Source organism: Sorex fumeus, unplaced genomic scaffold (assembly GCF_029834395.1).
Source record: "Sorex fumeus unplaced genomic scaffold, SorFum_2.1 ptg000255l, whole genome shotgun sequence".
In the NCBI taxonomy this organism is placed as follows: Eukaryota; Metazoa; Chordata; class Mammalia; order Eulipotyphla; family Soricidae; genus Sorex; species Sorex fumeus.
In genome coordinates this window covers 167783-184112 of record NW_026606312.1, presented here as the reverse complement: position 1 = coordinate 184112, position 16330 = coordinate 167783, and the positions used below count along the sequence as shown (strand labels likewise).

Here is a 16330-nt window from a genome sequence, read left to right as displayed (position 1 = left end):
TGCCGTTAAAGATCCTTTGCACTGTCCCCAGTGCTGGCCTTGCATTAGGCCACGCCCCTGGCCAGGCCCTGGGGTCGTGAGCTCTGCCTGGGTCTGGCCTGGGCATCTCTCCCCTACGTCACCAGGTCGTTTTCTGGAAGAAGGGGATTCTCCAGGGGTTGCCCCACCTCTGCCCCCTCTCCCACCCACCATGTTGGGGCAGAGAGCCCGAGGGATTAGTTAATCCCTGAATGGCCAACTTGTCATTATACCAAGGGCCCAGGAAGGTTCTGGAAGTTTCCCAGTCCGGGGGGTGGGGGGGGGGCGTGGGGGGTGGAACATTCCTTGGTCTCCACTTCCCAGGTCACATTCACTTCTCTGGGCGCCGTCTTGCTCCTTGTCGCTGTTCCTGGGAGAGGCATCGCCCCCGTCACTAACGGTGGCTCATGCCAGCGCCTCCCGCCGGGTCGTGTAATCCAAGAGGAACTTCAGCCCTTGTCAGCGCCTCATGCCTGACTGAAGTGGGCTTTTGTGAGTGACCTGGGGCCCCCAGCTGGCCGTTTAGAACAGGCTTTATGGGAAACTTCTCAGGAGCTGGAGGGGGAAAAAAAAGGTATAAATGGGATTCCGCAGATTCCACCGGAATCCGGGCTTTTCTGTTTACGAGGTGTGAGTCGGTGGCTAGGTTCCCCCCCCCCCGCCCCCCCCCCCCCCCCCCCCCCCCCCGTGAGACACAGCAGGAGCGGGAGCGAGAAGGAGCCCCGGCTGAAGGGAGAAGGCCTGGGAAGAGGAAGGTCCCGCCAAGAAGGAGAATCCAAGAGCACCGGGAGATTGAGAAGGCAGAGAGGAGAGGGCAGGGGATGGAGGGCGTGGGGAGATGCTTCGATGGCCAGAGGCTGTGCAGGGGATCATTTGCACCATCTCCCTGGCCTTCTTGGGGTCCACCTTCCTTTTGTGTGTGTGTGCTGTTTTGGGCCACACCCAGCGAGGCTCAGGGCTTGCTCCTGGCTCTAGGCTCAAAAATTATTCCTGGTGGTGCTCGGGGGACCATATGGGATGCCGGGGATCGAACTCGGGTCAGCTGCGTGCCAGGCAATCCCCCTCGCCACTGTCCTATGGCTCCAGCCCTGAAATCTTGCCTCCCTCTGACTCTTAAGAGTCGTAGATGTATTTCACGTCTTTTTTTTTTTTTATCACATTATTCCCCCCAGGAGTCAACAACTCGCAATTCTATTTCTGTTTTCCACCAAGCAGTGAAGTAGATGTGTTAAGTAGATCTGTCATAAACAGAGAGCAAACCCGCTCCTTGCAGGCGAAGAAAGACAGACGGGCCAAGACCAGAGGCGGCCCTGGGCGGGGGGGACTGGGGGGAGGCGTCTGGAGTCCCTCCGGGAGGGGTTTCATCGGGAATATTCCCCTGGCTGGCAGCTGTAGGTGGCAGCCGGAGTCACAAGCTGGAGCGCTCCAGAAAGGCATGAAACAGGCTGACCCACCCCCCACCCCCAGATGCCTCGGTGGGGTGGGCTGGAATCAGAGGGGAGCTTGCTCTTTGGGGTGACCCCTCCCCCATCCCAGCCACCCTCCCCAGAGCCCCAAGCAACAGAGGAGACCCTGGGCGGGCGCGCAGGAGACCTGCGTCAGAGGCCAGCGCAGAGCAGTTACTCCCCAGGGCCGGAGAAGCAGGCGGTGTTCAGCCTTGAACCCATGCCACATGGCCCTGGGATGAGCGAGGGTGGAGTTGAAGCCCCACCTGGTAGAGGCACGATCGATCGCTGAGTTTTGCTCCGGCAAGAGTATGGTGGCTGGCGAGCTCTTTGGGAAAGGCGCTTATGCGCTCTCAGCCCTGCGTGTGATGGAGAGGCAGGGAGTGGGGGGTGCGGAGGTGGGGGGAGTGGTGGAGAAGACAGGAGCCTTCCAGCCTCCCTCCCTCCTTCAGCCTGCGTGACAGTCGCTGAGCCCCCGGGTCAGGGCTTCCTCGTGGAAACCCCAGGGTGCTGGGTCTAGGGGTGCACAGTGGGCCCGTGTCAGTCTGGACTCTGCACACAGGCAAGGACAGGAAGTGAGCACCGGCCCAGGCAGCAGCAGGGTCCGTGTGTGCAGCCCCGGCATCGGGACACTTGTGGTCTCGGGTGCTGGAACCAGATGGTGGCGGGTCTGGACACCCGCTTGGACCTGGCCTTGCAGCTAAGGCCACCAGCGCTAGGCCACCACCTGGTGAGCTGTAGCTGGGGGACGCCGGGCCGGACCCCCTATCCTGGGCCACACGTTCAGCCTTGGCCAGTGACACAGCTGCAAGGATGGGCAGGGTCCAGCCGGTTCCTGATATCCGATGTGGGGGAAAGAAGGGGCAGTGTGGGTCTGTGGCATCACGGCTAAGAGGATAAATCCTGCTCTCCCGAGGAAGGCAGAGATCAGGGCTGGAGAGAGAGTACAGGGGGGAAAGCATCGGTCCTGCATGCATTGACCCCAGCTCAGCCTCTGCCACTGCATGGAGGTTCCCTGAGCTCCACCAAGGAGGAAGCCCTGAGCACAGAGCCAGGAGTGAGCCCTGAGCAGAGTCGGGAGTCAGTCCTGAGCACAGAGCCGGGAGTCATCCCTGAGTACAGAGCTGGGAGTCAGCCCTGAGCGCAGAGCCAGGAGTGATCCCTGAGCATAGAGCCAGGAGTGAACCCTGAGCACAAACCAGGAGTGAGCCCTGAGCACAAACCAGGAGTGATCCCTGAGCACAGAGCTGGGAGTCATCCCTGAGCACAGAGCTGGGAGTCATCCCTGAGCACAGAGCCAGGAGTCAGCCCTGAGCACAGAACCAGGAATGATCCCTGAGCATAGAGGTAGGGGTGATCCCTGAGCACAGAGCTGGGAGTCACCCCTGAGCACAGAGCCGGGAGTCAGCCCTGAGCACAGAACCAGGAATGATCCCTGAGCACAGAGCTAAGGGTGAGCCCTGAGCACAGAGCCAGGAGTAAACCCTGAACATCGCTGGGTGTGGCCCCAAACAAACCAGAAAAAGGATGCCGTGTGTTCTAAATGTTCTCATCTGGGTGAGAACATCCCCGTTCCTGTGGCAACGTGCTGCTTCCTCTCGGGAACCCTCTCTCCGACCAGGTCGCGCCACGGAAACACTCTGAGGCTCGTTGACTTGCCCACAGGGTCACCAACTGCCCCCTGCAGGTCCAACAGAACCAGAGAGATGGTCCCTGGGTGCAGCCCTGAGCCTTGCGGCTGGGGCCTGAGGGCAGAGCCCACTCTGGTGGACACGAGTGTGCGGACACAGGCGGCCCCTTCTGATGTCAGATGTGGTGGCTGGGCTGCAGGCTCAGCGAGACCTGCCGTATTCCTGGGGATGGGGGTCCTCGCGTACCGCAGGGAGGTTGGAGGGGGTGCGGTCCAGGCCCTTCCTGGCAATACACAGCCGGAGAGGCTGGTAGTTCAGGGCTCGTTCGCCCTGCAGTGCACCTGGCTCAGGGACCGTGTGGTGCGGAGATTGACACTGGGTGGACACAGGCAAGGTGAGCACCAGGACTGAGCTCTCCCCTCGCTCCTGGCCTTCTCAGCACCCCTGCCTTTGGGAACGGGGTCCGTCCTGTCAAGGGGACCCCTCCTGGGACCCATCCAGGCCGAGCTGCATCCCGGGTGCTGGGGGTGGCCCTTCCTATCCTGACAGCCCAAAATGTGTCTGGACAAGGCGAAATGTCCCCGGGGTGAACCTGCCACGTGAGCCGGCTTCCTGCAATGGTCCAAGGCTGGGGCCACCCCTGGGAGCACGGAAACCAGCCCGCTCCGGTAGCCCCTGAAGCAAGGAAACCAGCTACCCCTGGCAGCTTCTGGGCAGCTTTCTCGGTTCCATGGCGGCTGGGTTTTCTAGGGAGTTTAGCTGTGGCGAGACAGTTTCTGGGGGTGTAAGGAAAAGGCAGCCCCCGGACCCTACATTCTAGAGGCATTTTTTTTTCAGTGTAGGAGTGCTGCTATTTATTCAGCCATTGATTAAACTGATTGAATTGGGCATGAACGCCACATTACTTTTTTTTAAAATTTAGACTGTTAATTTATTTTATTATGATTAATTATTATTGTTGTTTTTTGATCACCGTGAGATGCAGTAACAAAGCTTTCCTGTTTGAGTGTCAGTCATTCAATGGTCGATCACCCAACCCTCCACCAGTGCACATTTTCCACAACCAGTGTCACCAGTATTCCCCCATCCCACCCCTCCACCTGCCTCTGTGACAGACAGTCTCCCCCATACTCTCTTGTATTGCTTGTTATGAATAGCATAATGCCCTGGAATTCTAGATTTTTAGATAATTAGGGTCTGGAGACATCTCTGCAGCAAACTGCTTGGTTTGGGAGATTCTTCTGTGTGTCTCTGGATCATGGCCATTAAGGAGCTTAAGTAGAAGCCAGAGGCAGTTTCTGGGCATGACCTCCAAGGCCCCATGGAGATGGGGGAATGAGAAGGACCGGCCCATTTTTAGGGTTTTTAGGGGGCAGGTGGAGGGATGACGCCTGCCTGCCCCCATCTGAAGCACCCTGGTGAAGTTGGCCTGGCCCTAGAAGCATTTTGGAGGTCATGACTCCAGTCTCCCCCACCCCCTGTCGTAGGCTTTGGTGCCTCTGAGTGGCGCCCCCTGGAGTTGTGCGGCGGGATTGTCCTGCAGGAAGCCGGGGCCCCAGGTTCTGGCTCCCAGCAGCGTTTTTTTCTGGGGCTGGAGGCCCGGCCGGAGAGAAGCAGGGTTGAGAAAGAGGATTTACCTGCAAACTGGAAAGCAAAGCATCTTGGCAGCCGCAGTAGCCGGGCTCTGCCCGAGATGCTCCGGGTCTGGCCGGCTGCTTGAAAGGCGAGCAGGTGGCATGGTTGGTCCAGCCCAGTGCCGCTACTGCGCCCCGGCCCGGGGTCCTCCCAGAGTGCTGAGCGTGTGCGTTCCTGAGACCCAGGCTCTTGCAGCCGGTTTTGATGTTATCGTTGTCGGAGTCACCCTGAAAAGCGTGATTGTTCAGGGTGGCCCATGACATCAGCCACTTCCCAGCCCCACTGGCCTGCACCCTCGGGCCTGTAGAGGTGTTTGAGGCGCCCGCAGGTGGGAAGGGCTGGGGCTTCCCCGGGGCTGCGCGCCCCACCCACCCTCCGTGGAGCTGGCTTAGCACGCAAGGCAGCCTCCCTGCCCCCGCTCTGGGGCCTGGCAGCCCGCTTGCCACCCGCTGGAGAGGGGAGCAGGCCCCCCTAGCGGGCAGGGGCGAGGGAGGGGTGCCTCCAGGCAGCGCCTGTCTGAGGGGGGCGTCTCCCCGCCTCAGCGGCTCCCCCAGAAGAAACTTGGGGTGCATGACTTACTGCCAGCAGCTCCTCCACTTCTCCTAGACTCCGGGGTTCCCTGGAGACTCAGCATCGCTAGTCTGGCCTGCACGCAGGTTAGAGGCCCTGTAGTTCACAGCTGTGTGTGTGTGGGGGGGGCCTGGGGAAGTGGCCCCAAGTCCCACCCCTGGCCCTGCACTTTCCCCAAGCACAAAGGATGCCCCCTGACCCCCATGGGAAGTATCCAAGAATCAATAGGGGTGGCCCCTGTTGAGAACCAGGTGTTTCCCTGGGACCACGGCTCTCTCGTGCTACCCAGACAGGACCCTCAGCCTGGGCCTCAATGACCAGCGGGGCCATCAGCACTTTGTCCCGCTGACCCAGAAAAGGTGCAGGGACAGAGAGGGGCATTGCAGAGACACATTCCTTTTTTTTGTGGGAGGACTCTTTTTCTTTCCTTTGGTTTTCTTTTCTTTCCTTCATTTTTCCCCTTTTTTTTCCCCAAGCTATACTCAGCACTGCTCAGGGCTTACTCCTGGCTCTGTGCTTGGGGGCTGGCTCCTGGCTCTGTGCTCAGGGCTGACTCCTGGCTCTGTGCTCAGGGCTGACCCCTGGCTCTGTGCTACGGACTTACTCCCAGCTCTGTGCTCAGGGGTCCCTTCTAGTTCTGTGCTCGGGGCTCACTCCTGGCAGTGTTCAGAGGATCCTAGGGGGGATTGAACCAGCGAGCACTCACCCTTGCACTGTCTCTGTTCCTGTTTTGGGGGCACCTCGAGTACTTGGGGTCCCTCTGCGGCGTGTTGGGTGTGCTCCTGGTGGGGTGGGGGGAGCCATGGGTGCTGGAGGGGTCCCAGGGCCTCCCCTTGCTGTGCTCCAACCCCCTGGCCTCTCTCTCTCTGCACCCTGACTCAGCGCTCTCTCTGCACTCAGCTCCCAGCTCCCAGGGGCGTGTCCCAGGGGGCTGTCAGGCTCCCTGGGGCAGCCCCCCCCCAGGCTCAGGTGAAAGACGTGAGTGCAGAAGCACCCTAGCCCTACCCGTGCCTCCTCACACGCCTCGGGGGCCTGGCTGCGGTGCAGGGGCGGGTCTGGGAGGGAGGGAGCCGCACCCCTGCCCCACCCCAGCCTCTGCAGCCCCAGCCGCCCCACGTGCCCTGGGCAGGGCTGCCTGTCTGGAGTCTGCCTTGATCCCCAGGTGCCCCCTCTTTCGGGCTGGAGATAAGCCCTGGGCCGACCCCACCGGCCTGGGGTTCCAGGGGCAGCTGCTGTGGGGTGGGGCGTGAGCCAAACGCCTGGGCAGAGCCTCCTGGACGGGCCTTTCCCGCCACCCTGGGTCTCTCTCCTGGTGACAGCCGCCAAGTGCCTCCTCCCTCAATCCTGCCCCTGCCATCTGCTGGGTTTCTGGGTGCTTCCACGGCTGAGGACTCTACCCAGTCAGCCAGGGGTGTTCCTGGAGTCTTTGTGCTTCTAGAATCTTCTAACATCTTCGCCGCCTTCTAGAATCTTCTCCATCCTGTGCAAGCAGGGGTCTAGTTCCATACCCAGATTCATGGGAGTCTGACAGGCCCCTTAGTGAGCGACTTGGAGGGTCCCGTGCACCCTCTGCTGCTTCTCTCCAGCAAACCTCCGTTCCTTCCAAGGCATTTTTCTTTTTCTTTTTCTTTTTCTTTTTGGGCCACACTCAGCAGTGCTCAGGGCTGTCTCCTGGCTCTGTGCTCAGGGATCCCTTCTAATAGGCTCGGGGAACCATATGTGGCATCAGGGATTGAGCCTGGCTGGGCCATGTGCAAGGCAAGCGCCCTCCCCACTGTCCTGTCATTCCAGCCCCTTCCGAGTGTCCCTTTGGGAAATGCCACCCCTTGCCCCCAGGCCTCCACCCCCCAGCCCTGCACACGAACTTCAGGGCTGGCCGCCTTGGTCTCTGCTGCCCAGGGTGGCATACGTCACCCCCCACCGTGCCTCGGAGAAGGGGCTGGCAAATGAGTGAATGGATGAAAACGAATGTCTGATTTCCCTTAGACCCCAGGAGACACTTAGGAAGCATAAAAAAAAATTGGGGGGGGGCTGTGTTTGAACATGTGTATGCATGTGCCTGTGTGCAATCCCCTATGTATGAATATGTTCGTGTGCATGTGTGTCCCTGTGTGAACATATAGCTGCATGTTCTGATACGTGAACATGTGTGTGCCTGTATGCATCAGTGTGTGCATATGTGTTTCTGTGTTAACACACAGGTGCATATTTCTGTGTGTGAATGTGTGTGCTTGTATGCTGTTTTCTGTATGTGTGTGCATCTGTGTTCCCGCATGAACATGTGGACGCATGCTCCTGTGTGTGAACATGTGTGTACTTGTATGTGTCTATGTATATATGAGTTCTTCTGCATACGCATCTACATATGAACATGTATGCTTGTACGCTTCTCAGTCTACGCGTGGATATACTCCTGTATGAACGATCACGATCACGTCCATCCTGTTGTTTGTCGAATGCCTTGAGCAGGCCCCAGTAACGTCTCCTTCGTCCTAGCCCTGAGATTTTTTAAAAAGTGCCATATTCAAGGCTCTTTCAGGGTTAGGAGAATGAGACCCATCATTGTTACTGGTATTTGGCATATTGGGTACGCCACGGGGAGTTTGCCAGACTCTGCCTTATGGGCAGGTTACATTCGGTAGCCTGCCAGGTTGTCAACGTAAGAATGAGATAACATGTGTGAACATGTGTGCATAATCCCATTTGTGAGCATGTATCTGTGTTCTCACATGCAACTCAGCGTCCCTGTGTGTTGCTGTGTGTGAATATGCAGGTGCATGTTCCTGTGTATGCTTGGACACATGCGTTCCTGTTATAACCTTACGTGGTACATGTTTCTTGCGTGAACACAGATGCTTATATAGGTGCATTTCTATGTATGACCATGTGTGAACATGTGTGCTTGTGTGTGTGTGTTTCTGTGTATGACCGTGTGTGACCTTGTGTGCTTGTATGTGTGTGTTCCTGTGTGCGACCATGTTTGCTTGTCTGCATGTATTCCCGTGTAATACCATGTGTGAATGTGTGTGCTTATCTGCGTATGTTCCTGTGTATGACCATGAGTGAAATTGTGTGTTTGCATGTGTGTGTTCCTGTGTACGACCATCTGTGACTGCTTGTGCTTGTCTGCGTGTGTTCCTGTGTGTGACCATGTGTGACCACATGTGCTTGTCTGCATGTGTTCCTGTATGTGACTGTGTGTGACCGCATGTGCTTGTCTGCATGTGTTCTGTGTATTCTGTGTATGTGCACGTGTGCAGAGTCAGGGCAGCGTGTGTGAAGGCTGGCGGGGCACGCCAGTCGCGGGCACCCAGGAGGCCCTGGAGAGAGTCAGCACTCGCCCAGCGGGGCTGCGCCCTGCCGGGAAGGGCTGGCGGATCCCACGGGTGTGGCCATGGCTGGGCTGGCAGCGCCGTGCCCAAGGCGGGCAGCGGGGCGGGCTTGCCAGGGCAAGAAGAATGGGGTTTCTGTGCTGCTTATCAGGACGGCGGCCCGGGCAGGACGTGGGGGCGCCTCGGCGGGGCCTGGGATGCCACAGTCAGCGCCATGGCGCCAGGCTCAGTCCTGTGTCCGCGCCCCACGGCAGGCGGTGCTGGGGCTAGTGGTCCAACCACCAAGATCCCTGTCCAACGCCAATAGCCAGTCAGGCACCTGGGCCCGCTCCCTGGGGGAACTGGGGCTGGGGGCTTGGGCTGGAGGGTCACGGGGGTCTGAGAAGGCAGCCAGGGTTCTGTCCCTGCACCAGGAGTTGGGGGACTCAGGATCAGGTGCAACTCTGAACCCTACAGGGGGAGCTTCTAGAATAAGATGCTTCCTTTCTGCCCTCCTCGCCCGCCCACCCCCCCCAGTGTGTCCCAGCCCCCTGCCCACTTGTCCCAGTCCACCAAGTGCCTTGACACTGGGCAGGGTCCACTGCTGCCTCTGACCATTGGAAATCTGGCCTCAAGGCTCGACTCCTGCTACCATGATGGGGAGGACCCGGAGGGGGGTCATCCTGGGGCCTCTGGTTCCCCCACAGCAATTATTTCTGTAGCTGCTGAAGTATCCGGGCAAGTCAGCCAACAGCCACCTCATCCGGCCCGCCACCTGCCCTTGTCAATGAAGTTTTATTGGCACATTCACTTGTTGACAGAGTCCGCCAGTTACAGCTGGGGCCCTGAGGATCCCGGGCCACTGGCAAACTGGCCCATGCAGCATAGGGCTGTCACTGCATTCCGGAGTGAGCTGAGACATTTCTTGCGGCAGTGGGCATGCTCAAGGCTCCAATTTCTCGGGGCGTCGGGAGTTACCACCTCTGTACCCTCTCCCGGCCTGGCACTGGGCAGTGGCCAAGTCATGCAGCCCCTTATGTTCTAAGAAGGCAGGAGGGGGGGATCACAGTGAGCTCCTAAGTGTCCAGAGGGTGCTGTGGTCACTCTGAAGGGTCCAGCGCCTTGGCTCTTCTTGTTCTGTTTCTGAGGGCACTTTAAAAGGATGCATGAACGTCCCTCCCCAGGAGAGGGGACCCTGGGGGGGAGGGGTGGGCTGTCATCAGTGGATCAGTGGAGAGGCCTATCCTCCACCTCCTCCCCCTCACCATCCCTCCCGCACCCTGACTGCCCCAGGACCTCTGGCACCCTTCGGCTGCCACCTTTCATTTTTATTTATTTACTTTTGGGTTTTGGGGTCACACCTAGCGATGCTCGGGGTGCTCCTGGCTCTGCACTCAGGAATCACTCCTGGTGGTGCTCGGGGGACCCTATGGGATGCTGGGGATGGAACCCCCATTGACCGCGTGCAAGGCAGACACCCTCCCTGCAGTACTCTCTGTCACTCTGGTCCCTCGCCTTTCATTTTTCTTTATTTTTGATTTGGGGGCCACACCCAGCGACGCTCAGAGGATACTCCTGGTTCTGTGCTCAGGGAGCCCTCCTTGGGGGACTCAGGACTGCCGGGTCTCGAACCCAGGCCGCCTCCCACTCCTCCTCCTTGCCTCAACTGCCTTCTCTCTTCCAGGAACCTGGCGCTGGGGATGGGCATCCAGAACTTCCCCGAGGGCCTGGCCGTCAGCCTCCCGCTCCGAGGAGCCGGCTTCTCCACCTGGAGAGCCTTCTGGTACGTGCCTGCGTGACGCTGTCTGCGCCGGGGTGGGGGTTGGGGGTCCGGACTCGGGGGGATATCAGCCCCTGCCCCCACCCCCACCGGGCCCCCACATAGGCGCGGGAATGCGGGGCCTCTGCCCCCGGCAGTGGGCACCTGGCATCACCCTCAGCCTGTGTCACCCCTCCTGGACCTCTTTCCTGCCACCTCCCCCTGCCCCCGACAAGGTGGAATCACAAAGCCCCACCCCCACCCCCACTCCTTTGCCTGGGTGCCCTGACTGGGGCCAGCAGGCCAGGCAGCTTTTTTTTTGGGGGGGGGGGTACATCCTGAAAAATCAGACTGGAATGAGAATTTGTTTTGCAGGGGTGGGGGGTTGTGTTCTGGGTACCCCTATCCTGGCCAGCTGACCAGGCAGCTTTTTTGGGTGCAGCCTGTGCCTTGGCCTGGTCACCCCAAATCCAGTCGGGAATGAGAATTTGGTTTATCAGGAGGAGGGAGGCGGGGGGGGGGGAGGGTTTATTGGGCTATACCCAGTGGTGCTCCTGACTCTGTAATCAGGAGCAACCCCTGCTGGTGCTCAGGGGAACTGAACCAGGGTGGCCGTGGGCCCAGCCAAGCGCCTTAACCCCCTCTCCGGCCCTTGGCAGAGGGATTCCCCGCCCCCGCCCACGGGAATCATTCCCAAATGGGCTCCAGAGGCCCAGGGTCACCTCGCTGATGCTCAGGTCGATGTATGGGTTTGAGAGTTGGGTGCTAAGCCTAGCGGTGCTCAGGGGCCACCCCCAGGGTGGGGGCAGGGCGGGGGGTGGTGCCCACTCTGCGGATCCTCACAGTGGGGTCCAGCTCGAGCCTTGCCCCAGCTGGACAGAGGCCCTGCCCAGAGCCCCATCAGGGGCTGGGTTAAAAGTCCCGTCCTGGGGGCCGGAGCAATAGCACTGTGTGTAGGGCGTTTGCCTTGCACGCGGCCGACCCGGGTTCGATTCCGAGCATCCCATATGGTCCCCTGAGCACCTCCAGGAGTAACTCCTGAGTGCAGAGCCAGGAGTAACCCCTGTGCATCGCCAGGTGTGACCTCCAAAAAGCAAAAAAAAAAAAAAAGTCCCGTCCTGCTGTCTGTGAGGCACTGTCCCCTCGTCGTGTCCCCCGGCTCGCGCTGGACAAAGTGACAGTCAAATGTGCAGGCTCTGGGGGCTTGCACAGGGCGGGGAGAGACACAGTGTCTCTGGCCAGGCTTAGCTGTCAAGCGCCTGCCCAGCATGCGTGAGGCCCAGGTTCGATATCAAGAAAAAGGTGGGGGTGGGGGGCGAGGGGGAATCTCTCAGGCAGCTCTCTGTGCCCCTGTCCCATCCTCTATCCTGAGCCTCCAGCGTGGAGAAAGAGTGAAAAATCAAAGTCCCTGTTTCTGGAGATCCGCCTTGGGGCCCCAGTGATCCCTCTCACACCCCCAAGGCAGCGCGCCCCCAGTGCTGGCTTTTTTTTTTCCCTTTGGGTCACACCTGGTGATGCACAGGCATTACTCCTGGCTCTGCACTCAGGAATTACTCCTGGCAGTGCTCGGGAGAACATATGGGATGCTGGGAATCCTTGGGTTGGCTGTGTGCAATGCACCTCCCTGCTGTGCTCTCACTCCGGCCCCCACGTGCTGGCAGAAATGTGCCTGAACCTCCTTCCCGCCTCGGCCCCTTCAGGAGAGTTTCCACTTGGGTCCCAGATGAGGGAAGTGGAACTCGGCCCCCCGTTGCTGTTCGTGGGGGCCAAGTGGGCCTCAGCCTCGGCAGAAGGGAACCCCTTCCAAAGGGAATTAGATGCTGCCTGAACCCCCAAACCTACCCAGAGCCACAGTCCTTGGGAAGTGTCCCTGGTACCCCTCACCAGCGCCTGATTTTTCAAGACAGAACAGGAGCCAGAGGGAGGCTAGCCTTGCACACAGCTCGCCCAGGTTCTATCCCTGGCACCACGTGGGTACCCCAAGTGTGGCCAGGAGCCCTCCCCCCCCCCAAGCATCACCAGGTGTGGCCCCCAAACCAAGAAGAAAAATAACAGCGTCAGGAGCCCCCGATCCAGACTCCTGACCCGGGGGGGCCCTCCTGCTGGGAGCACTGGGCTGTGGGAGGAGGGAGTAACCGTGCAAGTTTCAACACTGAGGTCCCCACCCTAGGAACTTCCTGCTCGGGGAGCCAGGTGGGGGGGTTGTCGGGTTCGGCGGGCGTGACCCATCCACAGAGCTGGCAAGGGGTTGGCAGCGCGGGAAGGAGGGGAGACAGGGGAGAGGCTGCTGGGTATGGGGCTTCAGGGTGACGAGGATGTCGGGAATCTGTGGGGATGGTTGTGTTACCCCTGAACTTCAGGGCTGCACCCGGGGGCTGGAGGCGGGGAGGGCATTCCAGCAGGGTGCGTGCAGTCTGGCTCGTCCGGGCTGTGGCTGCAAACAGAAAGACTCGAAGAAACTCAAAAGGCCCGTGGGAGAGGGAGGAAGGGGAGGGCCGTGGGGACAGCTGTGGGTGGATGGCGAGTTGGAGGAGAAGGTGCTGGAATGAGAGGGGGCGGGAGGAAGGGGTCCAATACGTGCTCCCAGGTGGCTGGGATCGACGAGCCCGGTCCTCGGGGCAGTGTCCACCTGCTCACTGGGCTGGCACTTGTCTGTCCTCCCACAGGTACGGGCAGCTGAGCGGCATGGTGGAGCCCCTGGCGGGCCTCTTCGGAGCCTTCGCCGTGGTGCTGGCTGAGCCGCTGCTTCCCTACGCGCTGGCCTTTGCCGCGGGCGCCATGGTCTACGTGGTCATGGACGACATCATCCCCGAGGCCCAGATCAGGTGGGCGAGCTCCCTGCCCCGCTGGCCGTCCCTGTCTCTGGCTCTTCCCAGCGCTGTCCCCCACTTTCCGTGTAACACTGTCCTCTCAGGGACTTCTAGAATGAAAGGGACAAGGACGAACGGGTTGGGGGGGGGGGGGACGGGGAAGGTGGCGGGTGACCCTCGGCAGTAACATACATCCCAGGTGATTTTGTTTATTTTCACCCATTTTCTCTTACATGTTCTCTGTCGACAGGTAGAGAAAAGCTGGGTGGGCTGATGGGGGATGGATGAATATGGAGCTGACAGATGGGGATGGATGGACACAGACGGACAGACAGATCATAGGGATGGAGGGTGGGTGGATAAGTTGATGAAAAATGAATATGGATTTGATATGAATGGTTAGATGGATGAGTGGTGCATGGGTGGATGGATGGGTGGGTGGATAGATGGATGGATGGATGGATGGATGGATGGATGGATGGATGGATGGGTGCATGGATAGATGGATGGATGGATGGGTGCATGGATGGATGGGTGGATGGATGCATGGATGGATGGGTGGATGGATGGGTGGATGGATGCATGGATGGATGCATGGATGGATGCATGGATGGATGCATGAGTGGATGGATGGGTGCATGGGTGGGTGGATGCCTAGATGCAGGGTGAAAGCATGGATGGATGGGCAAAGGGGTAGACAGGTAGACAACTTGCTACATAGATCCATATATGATGGATATAGATGAATGCATGGATGGATGGATGGATCCATAGATGAGTGCATGCATGTGTTGATGGGTGGATGGATGCATGGGTGGGTGGTGGATGCTTGCGCGCATGGATAGGTAGGTAACTTGCTACATAGATACGTATATGATGGATGGGTGGATGAATGGGTGGGTGGGTAGATGACTACATAGAGGATGTGTGTGACTGGATGGATGGATAAATCTGTGGGTGGATATGCCTATGTATGTACGGGTGGCAGATAACCACGTAGATACCTAGATGGTGGATGGATGATGGGCAGGCAGATCCACAGAAACATACATTGCTCAGGATGCAAGGTTAAGAGCTGATTGGCTGATGACAGATATTTCACGGGCACCTGTTCACATTCTGTATTTGTGTATGTGCCTGTTCCTACTGAGCTGTTAGCCCAAGTTTCACACCCATTTGTCCAGCTACACACCAGGTGCCGCTCAGGGCCTGTCTGCTCGGACTCTGTGCTCGGGGGTCTCTCAGAACAGTGCTCCGGGGGGGGGGGCAGGAGGCACCGGGGATTGAGCTGGAGTCGGCTCGGCTGCGTGTTTTGCTCCTCCCAGCAGATGGCTTTTGAGGCCAGTTTGCTGGGTCAGATTAAATCCTGGCCGCAGGAGACAGCAAACACTGTTTGAGACTCAGACCTACAGAACCGTGGGAGTAACCTTGAGCAAGTGGCTTCTCAGGGCCTCGGTTTCCCTCCTGGTAACTGGGAAGGGTGCTAGTGTCACTCCCAGAGGCTGATCCTCTGGGCTGGCAGGCAGAGATCAGTTTCCCTGGCCTGGAGTGAGTTTGGGAAATGTGCCTTGTTGGAACCTCCACCTGCACCCAGGGGCTAGACACGGGGCTGGCGTTTTCTCGGCAGATGTGGGGGTCCCCGGGCATCTCCAGTCTGACGGTGCCTCCTCTCCTTCCTTCCTTCTAGCGGAAATGGGAAGCTGGCGTCCTGGGCCTCCATCCTGGGCTTCGTGATAATGATGTCGCTGGACGTCGGCCTGGGCTAATGCTGGGGACCTGTGGAGCCCGGCAGGGCAGCCTGAGGAAACCGTGTGGAAAGCATCTCCGGCCACAAGCCTCTTCCTTCGCGTCCCAACCCCGTTTTCCTTTCCCTCGCCTTTCCACCTCTACCCGGTGGGCTCTGACCCCGGCGCCGTCTGACCCGACCGTGGAGGGAGGACGTGGCTTGCTCTCGATGTCAATGGCCATGGCCCCCAAACGGACATGCTCCCGGTGTGATGACCGGACTCTGGGTAGGGGCCCTTCCCAGGGCAGCCTCCACCTCCCTTGCTGGACATAGCGGCCACTCCTGTAGGCCCCTGGTGGACACGAGCAACCTTCGGAGCCTTTTGGGTGAGGGACTTGAGCAGAAGGACCAGCACGTCCCCCCAAGGTTGGCCTTGGTGCTCCTGCCCCAGTGCTCCACTTCCTCTCCCAGGCCTTCTTTATCCCCCACGCGCCCCAAGACCCAGAGCCAGGGTGGAAAAGCAGCGTCCCTCTTGTGCTGAATGCCCAGGCCGAGACGCAGGGCGGGAGGATGTCTGCACCCAGAGCTAGAGCATCCTGGGCAAAGAGGGGGGTTCTGGTCAGCACCCCCTGTTCACCATGAGCACGGTGGTCATTCCTGCCTCCCAACCTCTCGAGATGTGTCCTTGGAGAAGTTCATTGTCTTCGTTTTGTCAAGAGGCTGGGGTTCACCAGCCAGCAGCTGGAATCTCAGCCTCCTTCCATCCTGGTACACGGGTTTAACCGAGATTCGCTAGGTGGGGCTTCCCGGAGGTGCGGGGACAGTGGCTGGGGTTCCGCTTGGTAATTTGTGAATTACTTTTCTCCGAAGCAGACTCTGTGGGAGTCTGCCAGGGAGCAGGGGCAGGGCAGGGCAGGGCAAGGAGCTGGTTCAAGGGAATTGTAGATGCTGTGACCTCTGGAAAGGGGTGGGGGGGACACTCCATGCCTTCTGGGAGCCCACATTCGTCGTGCGGTTCCCCTGGCAGGGGGAGCATAGCCCATTACTGCCAAACGTGGCGCAAGCCTGCCATCCTTCTCCTTCAGAGAGCCATCTGGGCCAGCCCTGGGCATCCTTTGCCAGGCAGGCTGCCCGTGAGCCAGCCCTCTGGGCGCTGTGTGAGCCACGCTGGTGCCCCTAGTTCAGACACTGATCTGCTTCCCAGGACAGAGACCTGCTCTGTGACTGCTGGGGGGACCCCCACCCTTGCCCGCCTTCCGCGGGGTCCCTGTCCCCTCTTCCCAAGCTCTGTTGGCTGAAGGCACAGATCAGGCTTGATGGATGCGGTAGTGTGGCTGGTGGCGGACTGGGTGTGGGTGTGACTCTGTCTGTCCCTCGACACGCTGCAGACCTCTTTCCAATGGACGAGACCTCATGACTGTGATC

General features: G+C 59.4%; 1 protein-coding gene across 1 annotated transcript in view; it reads left to right on the top strand.

The window, feature by feature from the left end:
- LOC130018302 (zinc transporter ZIP11-like) overlaps positions 1-15832 on the top strand; it is a 33233-nt gene extending 17401 nt beyond the window's left edge. Inside the window, exons 3-5 of the mRNA XM_056109023.1 lie at positions 10295-10393; positions 13036-13194; positions 14867-15832. Of these exons, the coding sequence (XP_055964998.1) occupies positions 10295-10393; positions 13036-13194; positions 14867-14945 (337 nt within the window). The 3' untranslated portion in view covers positions 14946-15832. The remainder of the gene's footprint in view (positions 1-10294; positions 10394-13035; positions 13195-14866) is intronic.
- Positions 15833-16330: the final 498 nt, after the last annotated feature.